General features: G+C 34.9%; 1 protein-coding gene across 1 annotated transcript in view; it reads left to right on the forward strand.

Annotated features, from left to right (window-relative positions):
- The first annotated feature begins 6,469 nt into the window (after positions 1-6,469).
- Positions 6,470-11,780, forward strand: part of LOC146157708 (uncharacterized) — an 89,723-nt gene continuing 84,412 nt past the window's right edge. Inside the window, exons 1-2 of the mRNA XM_083384396.1 lie at positions 6,470-6,541; positions 7,543-7,611. Of these exons, the coding sequence (XP_083240522.1) occupies positions 6,485-6,541; positions 7,543-7,611 (126 nt within the window). The 5' untranslated portion in view covers positions 6,470-6,484. The remainder of the gene's footprint in view (positions 6,542-7,542; positions 7,612-11,780) is intronic.

The following is an 11,780-nucleotide window of genomic DNA, read 5'->3' on the forward strand; positions in this document are numbered from 1 at the left end:
TGTATAATTATATTTGTTTAGGCCTGGTGTTGATATGTTTGAATGGTGCAACAATTACAACAGGTCCTAACAGAGACGTGTACACTGCCTGTAGGATTCGCATTTAAATACTGAATGAAAGCATTCTGTATTGAAGTTTTTCTGTCGCTAGATAGTAGTAGATAGCTGTTATGAACTAAAACGATGACGTAACACTTTTGTTTTTTGGCCCCCAATTGGAGGTGCCTAGGGGTGCAGCCTCATAAACCTCTACATAGCACCTTCATACCACTCTACGCTATGTCTGAAAATTTGAAAGTTCTACGATGTTCACTTTTTCTATAATGCTCTGGACAAAAATCGGTCTGAAACATGCCATAGCAAACCATAGCAACCCATATGAAACCATATGAAACCAAAAAAAAACAACGGCAAAAACAAGATAAGTCCCGAAAATAAACTTTCGGCCCATATAAATAGCGGCAAAAACAGGATATGTCCCTAAAATAAACTTTCGGCCCATGTAATTCGTTTATATTCCATATAATCCGTCCATATTTTAAGGCTTTGTTCAGCTCGCGAAGCGACGAAGCCACCTGGAACCATGCTGCGTGTTTTATTGTCACTGGGGAAATAAGCCGCGCGTGCGACTTGCCTGTCAGAGAGAGGCTTGTCTTAGTATAACAACTAATTGCTTTTACAACACAACATATTTTACCGCCGCAAATTCAAACGCGAAATCTGGTGGCAGTGTACGCTTCTCTATGTGCCACTGTTGTGCATGTTGCTCCAACCAAACATATCAACACCAGGCGTAAACAAATTAAAAGTGTACAAGGGCCCCAGCAAGCAAAATGCTAAATTTGAATGCATTTTTAGCGACGACGTTAAACTACGTCATAACATGGCTTCATACTGAACAAATCTTCAAGAACACTGCGTTTATTTGGTTTAAATTGGCCAAACTTTCGATTTAATAGGTGGCGAATTAGGCACATAAACCACAAGCGTTAAATTATGTTAAGAGAATGATTATTACTGCATTTTAAACATGCCACCTGGCCCAAATTTAATTACATGGCCGTACGCATTATCTACGTAAATTCTATTTATCAAATATACTTTTCGATCATTCCCCAATACCTTGCCGTATGTGAATTTATTATCGCGGTATTACATGAAGAGGCAAGGCCAGTATAAAATAAAGTTTCACCCGTCGTAAAGCAGGGAGGCATTGCTAGAAACTTCATTTATATGACGTTCGTGAACTATGTCGCCAGATTGGACCATAATTTAAAAAAGCTTGAAACTTTTCTCAAAGGTAAAGGCTTTAGGCGTCGATTGCCAGTTTGCCACTTTCTCTGGGAATATGATTTTTGTTTGGAAGAGAAAAAATTAAATATTTGATGGCAAAACGATTCGAAAATTAATTTTGCATAGTCTTTACCAAACTAACGTGTAACAAAATGAAACCCTGGCAACTAATCCTTACGTAACTGAGACATAATTAAGGCTGGAAACTTTCGGCCCATATCTGTTTTTGCTTGCAGAAGCAAGTTAACGTTTATACTTAACCACAAACCAAATTTAAATTAATAGTATTTGAAAGCAACCCTGATGAATAACGCTATTTATAACTGTTCACTACTAGGTTGTTCTTTTATCATGTTTTAATGCCGCTGTTTGGACACCAAACTGTGTGTCCTTGTTTGTAATTAGGGCTGTGCAATAGTTGCGGTTAGAATTTGGGTTAGGGTTGAAATTATTAGTGGGGTTAGGGATAGGGGTGGGCTTTGGGTAAAGGTTAGATCTTACTCTAGTCATTGGTCGTATTCCTATGTAGGCCTTGTTCCACGTTATAGTTGTTGGTTTAAGTTTGGTTTTGTGTTTTATTTCGACTTTGTGGGCTTTGGGCAACCTACACACCGGTTGAAGAGCATGGGCGCCATTTTGTGTCCGCTGCATAGTCACGTGATGTGCGAATAAACGTCGGTTGCTCGAATGTTTGGGCGTAAATGCAATAATGCGTCGCGTCCAACTTTCCATCATTGTGGAATCCGTGCCATACCGCCTTGACGTCACTTTGCATCCAAACACCAGCTGCTCACTATGACGTCACCTTGCATCCAAACACCAGCTGCTCATTATGACGTAAAGTTCATTATTGCGGCAAAGGTAAGTGGCCAAATTCACCTCACAATCCCAAACAGGAATGAACTAAAAATAAAACAAAGCTATTTACTTATTTGGTGAATTTATAATGTTATTGTTTCACTGCCAACAAAAAATAGCCATTCAAAACGAGCTTATTTAATTTAATAGCTAATTGCGTTTGGAATATTATGTCAATTGAGCATAATGTGGATTTAGCTCAAGTTTGAATATTTATTCTCTATAAATTCGGGCGATTCTTTAAATAAAACCTTCGGCCTGAACTCTACAGCCTGTATTTCACCAGTTTACACTAACAATCTCGTATATATGTAACAGTACACCCAGAATATCCGCCCTAAATATAAACGAAACAGAATTGTAGGCTGTAGAGGAAAGTTACTAACTCCCAATCTAGTAGATTTACATTATATTTTATCTGTATGAGCATCTTAATTTAACCATAAAACTGTATCAAGTAAAAAGGTTTCATATCACGTTATATGCTAATAATCTGAATTTTCTATCAATAGCAGAATCTTCCTGAATCCGAATGATGAAAACAAACGATTCTGGCTGCACATCAATGATAAGATAAAACTTAATACAGGACTTTAAAATCAGTTTGTTTAGATTTTATAATATGATAAATATATTTCGCTACTAAAAGCATTATCAGTATCTAAAAACACACACAATATAAGCCAAGAAGTACGCTAATAAAAAAAAATAAAAACCAATTGTTCTAGGCAAGTGGTGCACTGTACAATCCGCAACCTGCATCAACGATGCTTATATTGTGTTATGTTTTAAAAAAAATATATATATATTTTTACTTAACATTTTATAACATCTAAACAAATGATTTTCGGTTTATAAAGTTCTGCAAATAACATGCTTATTTTTTTCAATAATGATTAGGTTTCTCTCATGTTTGCAAGCTAATATCATTTAAAAGCATTGCTTATAATTATTTTTTTTTGTTCAGACATGACCTAATTCTGCATCTAAATTTGTCTTTGTACATCTAAATATGCGACAGTTTTTTAATGTATTTACCCAGTTCATCATTGTTTTATTTGTTGACAAAAATATTGTGTGTTAGATTTAATACTTATACATTTTTTGACATAATTGAAGGAATTGTTGAACATTAATCTCCAAATAAAGAAAGTTGAACTAATATATAAATATTCCTTGCTCTAAAAATTCCTCACCAGTTAGGAAGAGTGAGTTGCAAAAGCTGAAAATTAAACACCTACTGACCCCTAGACCTTACAAACCTGGCCTTAATTTAACCCCATAATATCCCCCCAACCCAATTTACCCTATTATTTAAACCTTTTTTTGTCGAGCAGACATTTTAGTGACAATATGCAGAACAGCAGAAGCGCATATCGTTTGGCGAATACAGAATTTAACTTTAGTAAGAACTAAGAACACCCCAAAAAACAAAGAATTTGGGCCACAAATGCTTGTCACCAGAAGGTGGTAATGGTACCAGCCTGCATCAAACATAATTTATTTTTTTTTTTGTGGTGGTGATTTGCAATTACCCATTCCCTTACACTTGGTATTTGGGTCGCCAAGAAAAAGGTTGACAACACTGAAAGTAATATGTCAATGCTTCTATGGGTCGCGACCTGAATGTGTGTCGACGTTTAATTCGGTTTGGTCGCCCACTGCAGTAGTTACACTTCTACAACAGTCGAAATAATCATGGTGTAAATACCGATTTTTAGATGCTATAATAAATTTCTCCTTTTTATGTTTCTAAATGTATTTAAAATGTTGTTAACAGTCTAGACATGCCAAGCCGTGTTGTTGTAACAATATGTGCTCATACCAAGTTATAATGGCTGTCTAGAACAGACCTGGGCAAATGCAGTCCGGCTTATTTGGTTTAAAACACTTATTTTGGAATCTGCAACTCAAACCTCAGGAAACAAGCATGACTTTCTATATGTTTGAACATTTATATACACACCACTCTTTCCAGGGACGGATCCAGTTATGTAATTGCCTAACCCTTGTTAAAAAAGGCGCCATTCAATCTAAGGCACACAAACGTCAACTTCAAAACGGCCGGTGCCAGACCCATGGCCTCCGTCCCCTACCCTCTTCCTACAGTTTTAAATTTATTTGGGCCATTTAGGCCTCATTTCGATGAATTTAATACTTATTCCGACAGGTTAGGTCTTATTCCGACGATTTAGATATTACTCTGTCGTGGATATTACTTCGTATGTGGTTTTATCATGTCATTGGCACTATGCTTTTATAGATTTTTCTGCTTTAGGTACTGTTGTGTGTTTCCCATTTTACAAGTTTGTAATTGCCTAACCCTTGGCCTTGAACATTGTCAACCACGTTGTTAAACTGTTGGTGCTTAAAGATCTCACAAGCTTGTTTGTAATTTTACAAATACTAAGTATATGTTATAACAGGTACTACCTTTACTAAGCCCAACTATAGAAATGAAACATGCACTGTGCTCTTTCAAGTTTGTTCGTTTGGTTGAGTTGTGTTTAATATTAACCTAGGGCATTAGTTTGTTACTCAAGAACCAGTTTTATTTTTAGATTTTTAAGAGTGAAGCGAAAAACAATTCATTCATTATTTTCCTGGATACAGGAATCTACACAAAACAATGTTGTTGTTTCACTCTTTAAACTTATTCATCCGTCTTTTCTTTAAACTATTTCATCAGTCTTTTGAAATAAAATTTGTGAGTAAATATAACCCTCTGTACCTGATGCCGCCATACTTTTTAACAAAGAACTGGATAACTGTAATACCTGACGCTCGGGCCAGTTACAGCTGTCAAACTTATTAACTTGCTATATGTTACCTTCGTTGAGTATATATGTTGCCGCTGATAAAATCAACCGGACAGGCTTCATCTGGTCGTACTTGGTGACCTTTACTGTAAACTAACAACTTTGTACACCAAGGCATCCAGGCTTACCTAAGTGTGACTGTGAAAACAATAAAGTATAATGCTGAAACAATCAGACTTATGAAGCTCATATTGCATGAAGATTTAAATGTGTTTTATTGCAGGTTTTTCTTATTGTTAGTAGTAAGTAAACCAGTACTTGTTTTAAACTTGTAATTTGTGATATTTCCTGAAGAAGAAGAAATAAAGTATTTAGTGAGGTGAGTGGCTGTCTGCAATAACTAAGTTTTGTGTGTTCGTTTACCACTTAAAGTAGCTTATACTTTTAACTCTCACTACTGTACATCAGGGGTTGTAAAGTGGGCGATGTGCCCCCCCTACGGGCACATAAAGGGTTTGCAAGGGGGCACAAAGGACTCTTCAAGAAAATTACGTTTTGCTACCACAATTCTCTCCGAAACATACTTTTCAGTTGTGTCTAACAAACTTTATTTTATTCCAAAAAAAAACATTATTTTATTCCTGTTTTATTTCAGGCACTATTTTGTTGTTTAAAATGTTTTTTTACTGTTAGAAGAAAATGTGCCATGCAGACTGTCGCACATGCTGTGCTGTACAAAATCTTATTGGCAATTAATGTGCACCTAGCATTCTACAACTCACCTTCTTAACAACTAGAATGTGCTTTAGATGCCAACATAATTACACTTCAAACTAACTTTTCCTGAAGAAAAACATGGGTTTTAAATTAAAATTTCACATAATTTGCCGGTTTTCCATTTAAGCCCCTCTTTGTTGGTAGCTATGTTCCTATTTATATGAAGAAAACTTCCAGTTTATGCTGATCAGTGTGGCTATAAAAGGGGCAAGAGTTTTGATAAATTGTGTTGAGGGGTCGCATCCCCAAAAATGTCCCCTGCTGTACATGAATAGTATATTTATGGTAATGTCCAACCTTTGTGAAGTTGAACTGAACAATGGTACATATATCAATAAGATTAACTCGGATTTCCAAGTATTTTGGCTTGTAGAAGCACTGCCTTGCAAATCATTAGAACTTCAATAGAATCCTGTATAATTTTGTATGCGTTTGCTTTGTTGCTTGGCTTTAAGTGCAGAACTAATACCCAACATTCGTCTTAAATTAACTTATGGTAAAAAGCTGTTTCAGCAATTTAAGTGTTGTTATAGCTGTTCAATTGTACAACTGAAAAGGCATGTAACTTTATATTTTAAAAAAATCTACTTCTATATGATTTTGTATTTAAAACCTTTTAACTTCACCACATTTTACACCAAATGTAATATTCTACGATTTTGCTGGTTGCCTTTTATTGAATGAAGATGACTGGTGTAGACTTTTTTTGGTTTATTTAGGGTTGTGAGTAGTAATTTATTTGCTGTAGTTTGTTTCATTAAGTTGCTTTTGCTTTAGGTTTGCATGAAAGAAAGAGAATGGCCGATAATCAAGAAAAAGGCAACGGAGCTCCAGATGATCAGAACATTGACTTGGTGAGTTTCACAATTGTATAATGTGTGAACACACATTCATCTATAAAGTAACAATCGTTAAAGCGGAATTATTAATAGTACCATGGTACCAAGATAATAGACATAATAAATAGGCAATAATAAAAATTATGGAATAAAACTTAAACGACATAATTTGACCGGCACAGTTTGTGGGCCGCCACATTTACTGGACTGATTTTCCATGTTTTTCCCGGACTGATTTTCCATGTTTACCGGACTGATTTTCCATGTTTTAACCTATTACCCTTGGGTTTGGGTAATAGGTTGGGTTAAAAATTGGCTTCGGGTTAGAGTTATTGGTGGAGTTAGTGATGAAGTTAGGGTTTGGTAAAAGATTGCTTAAATTTTTGAAAAAGAATGGTTAGTTGTAAAACTGTAATATTGTGCAAAATATATTTGATATCTGTGACTTTCGTTTAGCCAAACAAAATGTGTGCACTGTGCAACCGTTTAGTTAGCGCTAGTGTTAGTGATATAATAATAATGTTAATGATGTGGTAGTGATTTAACGGTTGTCCTTTCTTAAGGTGATATAAGATGCGCGTTAAATCATTTGACGTGCCCTAATAGAGTGTGTTGAGATATTTGTCATGTTTGTTTGACTAATGTGTCAGTAATTTGGAAGCACCCGGGTTGTATTGTCCAACTAAAACCTAGCTACTGGCCTCATAGTTTGCATTATCTATGTTGCGGTTTTATCAGCTGATTTTGTACAATTATTGCAAAATAACTTTGTCGAATTTCTGGGTAGTTTAAGCCCTATTATAAACCTACACACCTACATTTGGCAGCTCTGGGTTAATGCAATCACTTGTAACTAATAATGTAATAAGACAAAATGCAAAACAAAAGTTGATTTTTCACAGCTGCAAAAGACACTTTTATTGCGTCAAGTGCAACAGATGTTTAACACCAATTTGTTGTAATAATTGATGTTCAGCTCAATGGTAAAATGATATTTTTGTTTGTGGCATTGTTAGAACCAACTGAAAGTGGAAAACCTTTTCCTCGGTGCTCAAGTTCAACAACAAATCACTCAGGAAACTCACGAGCATCATGTGCATAACATACAAGCTGAACATGTTCACATTCATCCTCCACAAGGTTGGTGGATAAAACTTAAATATTTTACTTGATTTAAACTTTAATAATTCATATTTGTTTTTTTGGAATATGTCTAACTAGTGACTTATTTTGTGATATCTTCAATTTGTGTGATTACAAGCAATGTGCGCAATTTTCCTCACAACATTTTGGTTCTATCTGCATTTTGGGAAATGCCCCTTTATCGTCAAATTTGTTTCATTTTAACGAAACAACTGTTTTTCTGATATCAATGTAAAATTTTGCTATAATTAACCCAAACTACAGAATTATTTTATTTGCTGGGTCATTTACTGAATTACCAAGTAAAACTAGACGGGGTTACGATTGTTGAATATTTTCAGGTGTTAGTTTTGCACAGTGGCGTATCCAGGGGTCGGGGTTCGGACCCCCCTTTTCATAAGTCATTATTGATTTTTGTTCTTTTTTGTCAGGGTTTAACTCACCGTTCGAAGCTGCGTGTTTTGTCGATGTATTTGGGTCACATGTCTTAATAGCAATAAACCAAGCAGTCTCTGTAATTCATCGGGCCCGCTGCCTCTTCTACAAACTGTACACGAGTCCATTTCAAATAATTTTTGACTATTTTAACTACGTAAGTGCGAGAATAGTATAACAGCGTTTGGTTTGTTTACGTTTTGCAGCGCTAAGATTAAGTTCAATTTATAGACAAATTAGTGCATTGTCTAATTTTTTCCACAAGTCTAATTTTCCATTTTAAGCTTTTTTGGAAGTTCTTGGTATATAAAAAAAAATGGGTTACTAAATATTTGCAGACTTATGCAATTTAGCTTGATACGTGGAGATTTTTTTCTCTTTAAGTGCCCCTAAAGGCCTCTAAAACTCATCCAAATGCAATTTTGACCCCAAAAATGATAGGAAACATACTTTTGCTTCCATTTTTACTTAATTTATTGCATTTAAATGTACATTTGCGTTTTTCGGGTGTCAAAAAACCCCCTCTAGTGATCAAATTTCAAAATCTCGTAACTTCCTAATGGATTGGAATTTTTGCAGTTTTTTTTTTGTCAACATATTTTTTTGATCCATATTTTGCACAACGTAAATATCATGAAAATCTGGGACGGGTGGTTACAAAATTTCAATTTTTGTGATGATTTGATATGAAAATGCTGCCAAATCAAAGATGATTTGATATGAAACGCTGCCAAGTGCTTTGCGGACAAACAGAAAACCTATTCAAAAGTATTAGCCATATATTTTTTAACATTTTTTTTTTTTTTTATGTGTGTAAATCTAGGTGTTAATTTAAACTTCTCATCTTACTACACATGTGTAGCCACAGTTCTCTGGAATTGTGTATAACTTAAGTGTAATCAATCTCTTGTGATATTTAATTCAGGCATTACTTATTAGAAAACAAACTGGGGTGGCATGCTAATGCTGTTTTCATTTCATGTAAATTGACGTTGGTGAATAAAAGTTTGGAGACCACAGGGCTGTAGGAATGTTTTGAGCAGCTTTGCTAGCTATTCAGGGTTGCCAGAAAGTCTTTCAATATTTAAATGTTTTTAATTGTTGCATACTCTTTAAATGAAAGGATGTTTTTCCAAAAGCATTAGAATAATCTTTGAATTTATTTGCGCATTAAAGAATCTTTGAACACTATTTTTATTTGAATGTCTACGTAGCCCAGGGGCGGGTAACTTCTCCAGTCGGCGGGACGATGTGGGAAAATGATCCACCTTTTATCATGTAAGACCGGAAACTGTCTGCGGGCCGCTCAAAATCGTGGGTTGGGTCCGTATGTTGCCCGCCCCTGATGTACAACAATAAATTGATAATATACTTCTGGGAGCGTGATTTCCTTCAACAGCGCGACAAAAAGTTTGCCGATCACTGATGTAGAAATTAAATCCAGTGAATTACTTTTGTGTTTAACTACGGGAAGGGAAAGGGGTGATAAAATTTACTTTATGTAAGATAAAATTGATTCAAAATCAATAAAGGTTATTTGATAATGTGCAAGGAAATTGTGAAATCAGTACACTTGGCAGTTTACGTTAGTCGCTCATCCAATAATGACCGTACTACACCCGGTTTTAAGTTAAGGTTGTTGAGTTATACAGAGTTGATCGCTCAAAAAGAAAATAAGTGCTAAAGCATCTCCTCAGTACCTAAGAATCAACCTTAACCCAGTGAAGTAATATATAGAGTCATTCACAAAAGGCCATTCCATGCTTAATTTAAAGGGGCGGAACCCATGTTTCTTGAGTTTCTTTATATTTTAAACAGTTAAAGATCTCAAAGAAAAAAGATTGCAACAATTTTGAGCGTTCTGTGATGAGCAGTTCCGAAGATATGACGCTTTAAAATATTTGACCACTAGGTGGAAATAGGTCGAACAATTTATAGTGCTTGCTTTAAATGTAACCTCGTAGTGCAGTGTCAGCGTTTTTTCAGGCGACCGATTACCGCGTCTCGCGATAACGTTCGTCTAATAATTAAGTGTCAATCAAGCGTTATTGGGCGAGCGACTAACTTGTAATGTCTGGTGTGGAGTTCGCAATTGCCCTAAATGCGTTAAGTTGCAAAAGTAATATTACGTTGTAAAACGTGCTGGCCGTCTACAAAATGCGCGTTATGCACGGGGTAATTGTCAAGAATTCGTTATGTCAATAGTAACTTTGTATTCTTTGCAGTACATTATTTGACTGCATAACAGATCATGTTAGTCAATAAAGAAGCACTGAAACCCAATAATGCTTTAAAATACAGGACCGAATTGCTTAAGACTTCTGTGCGCAGTGTTTCATTGTACTCACTATTGGCAAAAATATAAGTTTTGGCGACAACCTGGACAGTGGACATATTACAGTTTACACAACTACTTCAAATGACAGTTGTTAAGAATGTTAAACATATGGGAGAATTTTTTATTATAATGTACACATGTTAGCAAATTGTTTGGGCGATTTATTGCTGTGATTGTAGGCCCTGTAGGGTAGATTAAGATGAATCCCTTCCCCAAACAAAACCTAGGTTAGATAATTTAATAAAAATATACTAGGATTCGCTATTCTGGATTCGTTATTCTAGATTCGAAACCTATTATTCTAGAATACCTTGGGATTCTACTTTGAACATCCCTAGTGCGGGTTTTAAAAATGATGCTTAAAACACTATGTGGTTATTTTTTTTATATGAAAATCATTTTTTTGATGGCAAAATAGTCTTTAGACAACATAGTATTTGGACAACCTATACAAGCCGAAACGTTGGTTAACAATTACAATTACCAGAGGAGCTGTTTTTGTGATGTTACAAAGTGAGACTCTTGTAATAAAGTAAAAAGTGACCAAACTTTCAAATGCGTTCAACTTTACATACAACTATAGTACAGACGTACAATAACACATTAGCTGAAATATTTCTATTCAACAGATTGTATAAAGTTCTAGAAAAACAAATACATACAAGTAATAAGACAAAGTATTTGATAATAGTGTGTGATCATACCACTGCCTGTTACTTGTGAGGTTTCAATTTACACAGTACGCCATAAAATTGATTATAGCAAATACCATTGTATCGAAGCTAATAAAACCAGGAATGGCCGCATAAATTTGACCAGAGCACATAGTTGCTATTTTAGATTATTTTCATCTAGATTTAAATGTTTTGGTATAATTCTAGATGTAATATTCTACAATTTACAAGATAAATATCTGTTTTAGATTACTATTATTTTAGTTTTCGCTGATAAGAATTGCCTTAATTTTACAAAAATATGACAACTGGATACATTTTTTTATTAATTTTATAAATTTCAAATTTTCACCAATTGAAAATTTATGAACTAGACAGAAAAAAATTTCGAATAAATGGTTTTGTTTCATGAAATAAAAAGAAGAATATAAAAGGCAAAATTTTTCAACGGTGTCCTTTGGACCCCAGGGGGACAACAGGCATGTTGTATTTTAATGTTTAGCCAGTTAAACCATTTTGTTTTGGTTTGCGTTTTGTCCAGAGATGTTTTTAGAATTTGTGGGCAAATGGATCACAAAGTGTTTAGCGCTAATGGAAGGTAGCCACGACACTTATAAGGTTAAGAACCACTGGTCTAAGGCATCAAGCAAGACCCTTTAAACAA

This window comes from Ascidiella aspersa, chromosome 3 (assembly GCF_963924565.1).
Source record: "Ascidiella aspersa chromosome 3, kaAscAspe10.2, whole genome shotgun sequence".
Lineage (NCBI taxonomy): Eukaryota > Metazoa > Chordata > Ascidiacea > Phlebobranchia > Ascidiidae > Ascidiella > Ascidiella aspersa.